Source organism: Gossypium arboreum, chromosome 5 (genome assembly GCF_025698485.1).
Source record: "Gossypium arboreum isolate Shixiya-1 chromosome 5, ASM2569848v2, whole genome shotgun sequence".
NCBI lineage: Eukaryota > Viridiplantae > Streptophyta > Magnoliopsida > Malvales > Malvaceae > Gossypium > Gossypium arboreum.
Genome location: NC_069074.1, coordinates 26420986 through 26423633, shown reverse-complemented (window position 1 = coordinate 26423633; position 2648 = coordinate 26420986). Strand labels below are relative to the sequence as shown.

At 32.0% G+C, this 2648-nt stretch overlaps 1 protein-coding gene across 1 annotated transcript; it reads right to left on the bottom strand.

The window, feature by feature from the left end:
- Positions 1-461: 461 nt before the first annotated feature.
- Positions 462-1292, bottom strand: LOC108487537 (uncharacterized). Its single transcript, XM_017791911.2, has one exon. The coding sequence runs from the start codon at positions 1137-1139 to the stop codon at positions 675-677; it is 465 nt and encodes a 154-aa protein (XP_017647400.1). The 5' UTR covers positions 1140-1292; the 3' UTR covers positions 462-674.
- Positions 1293-2648: the final 1356 nt, after the last annotated feature.

Sequence of the window (2648 nt, the reverse complement as noted above, 5' to 3'; positions counted from 1 at the left end):
GAAGTTGCTACGAAGCTGGAGACATGCATGTGGTATTAATTTTACCAAGCTGTCAATATAGGCTTTCCTATTTTATTTGATTTTTATATTTGATTACATCAAACCATGCTGCATTCCATCTTTTGAATTTTAGCAAACCCCATGTAATTCCTTGCCTGTATTTATATTCTTTGGTTTTTATAAGCTTTTTTCCATTCTTTCTTAATTTTCAACTAGACATGCAAGATACTATAATGTTATCTAATTTCCGTATTATATAGGTTAATTAAGAAATATATGTTAGTCATCAATTTTAAAATTATTTTATATATATTTGAATTAAATTTATAAATATATGTTAGTCACGAATTTTAAAATTAATTTATAAGTTAATGGGTGAGTTATATAGAGAAAACCTAAAAGAAAAACTCGAAACCTATAGAATAAAACAACGTTTCCCTTCACATGAAAAGAACAACAAATGGGAATAATTAAACATTAGTGAAATAAATGTTTGGGAAAGTAGAATACCTTACATATAATATGCTAAGATGAATCAAAATACGAGAATCAATATATGCAAAAATATATCTAATATATTGTAATTGATCTTCTGCTTTAATATAATCTCTTCTTTCTACTGTAATTTATCAAGAAAACTGGTGCATGAAAACAAATAAAAAAACCCACCACCATTAATGTATTAACTTTGACAAGAACCCACCATTGATCTTCTTCTTCTTATCATCATAACCATTGTTTTCGATTCTCGAAACAAAAGCTACTGATCTGCTTTTAGTGAGTAAATTCTTCCCACTGAACCATAACAAAGAAAACGAAGAGCCCGCACCCCGATCTTTACCAAAACGATAACGATGCATAGGAGACGAAGAAGAAGAATATAAAGCTGAATCTGAAGCTGAAGAACAGGGAGATGACAAAGAAGAAGATGATGATAATGGAGAACAATTGGAATCTGCAAGTTTAGTAGCACTACGACTAGTGGAAGTGCAATGAGGTGGTGATGGTAACTTAGAGAGTTTGTCGATTAAACAAAGTGAACAAACCCCCGGAGATTGGCGATGCTTTGGGTGTCTTTTGCAAACTTCATTGGGCTTGGATCGCCCACCCTTTGATGATGATCTTCTCAATAACTTCATTTTTCTTAGGGTCTTCTTGGCAATGGATGCCTAAACTATGTATTTATGGAACCAAAACTTCGGTTTGGGGGAGGTTTCCCAGAGGTTTCATCATGGGTGAAGGATATTGGGGAGGTTTGACTGTTGTGTGTGTATACATATTTTATTATATATGAGTATTTATGTTTTATTTGTGTGTTACTTTAAGTGGGTGAAGGAAAAAGTTTGATATAGAACAAATGAACGGCTGTGATTGATAGATAGGTGGAAGGGGTCCACATGATTGTTGAGTCGGTGGTTGAGATGGTTTATGTATAAACCGGTGGAGTGTGGAATGGAACAAGCTTTCTGTGAAGTCGGCGTAGAAAATCACACAAATTAATAAATAGGGCTCCATCCTCGATAAAGTGAGGGTTCTTTTTTCTTATTTTTTTATGATTAATATTTTAATATTTATATTATGCACATTTGAGTTTTAAAAATTAAAATGTTTATTATTTGATATAAAATTAAATATTTATTGACAAAATAATAAAAAATTGTTGAATCGATTCGAAACTTTACTCATATGATAATAATAACTATATTTATAAATTGATAAGTTTAATGGTTTAATTATTAAAATATGTAAAAGCTTTTATCAAAGTATTTCTATCCTATCCTCCTACTATAATAATAAATTTTAAAACATTTGAAATTAAACAATAACACATATTTTTTTGGTAAAGTAAAAGAAATAAAATATTTTAATTATATAATAATTCTCTAAATAGAGCTATCACTTGTTTGAGTCATAGGAGAAAGTACGAGTACCTCTCTCAAAATCTCATAAAAAAATCTTTAGTCCTTGATTTGTATCAAAGGCCATCTTGGCCAAGTAGTCAACAGTTTTATTGTGATCCCTTGGAAAATGTTGAATATCCCACGAGCTTGCATTCAACCGCAGCTGATAAATACGTATAATGAGGATAGAGTTCGAATTTGACAAAGAGGAATCTTGAATAGCCTTAACCATCTCCAAGCTATCTATTTGTATAAACACACCATCATAGTACATGTTCTGAATTAGAGCTAAACCGTCAAGAATACCCCACAATTCAGCGTCAAAGAGTGAGCATTTGCCCAAATATCTATTTTATCCCATAATTCACTCCCAATTTCCATTCCTTATGACTCCCCTCATTGCAGCATCACTCGAAACTATCTGGACCACCATATTAGTGTAGAGATTGATCCAACTTCTTGACATCTTGACTATTGAAATTTATTCATTCCGTTTAGATACGTCCTCCCTAAGAAAAGAAACAAACTGTTTTGCTCATATATATGAAATCTTAACAATCTCACGTGTGTTCCAAGAGACGCCTTGAAAAATAAAAAGGTTCTAATTCTTCCAAATTCACCAGGTTAGTAAGCCAAATAAACATGACCAATTTACCTCACCGACGACTGGTTTTGCAAGGCTTTGCAAATTAGACTTTAACCCCTGAAGAAGGTCCCCTGTAAAAAAGCTCCTATTGGTTTCATCTA

Excerpts from the sequence above, each read along its gene's own strand:
- LOC108487537 (XM_017791911.2), bottom strand. The coding sequence starts at position 1,139 with ATGAAGTTATTGAGAAGATCATCATCAAAGGGTGGGCGATCCAAGCCC.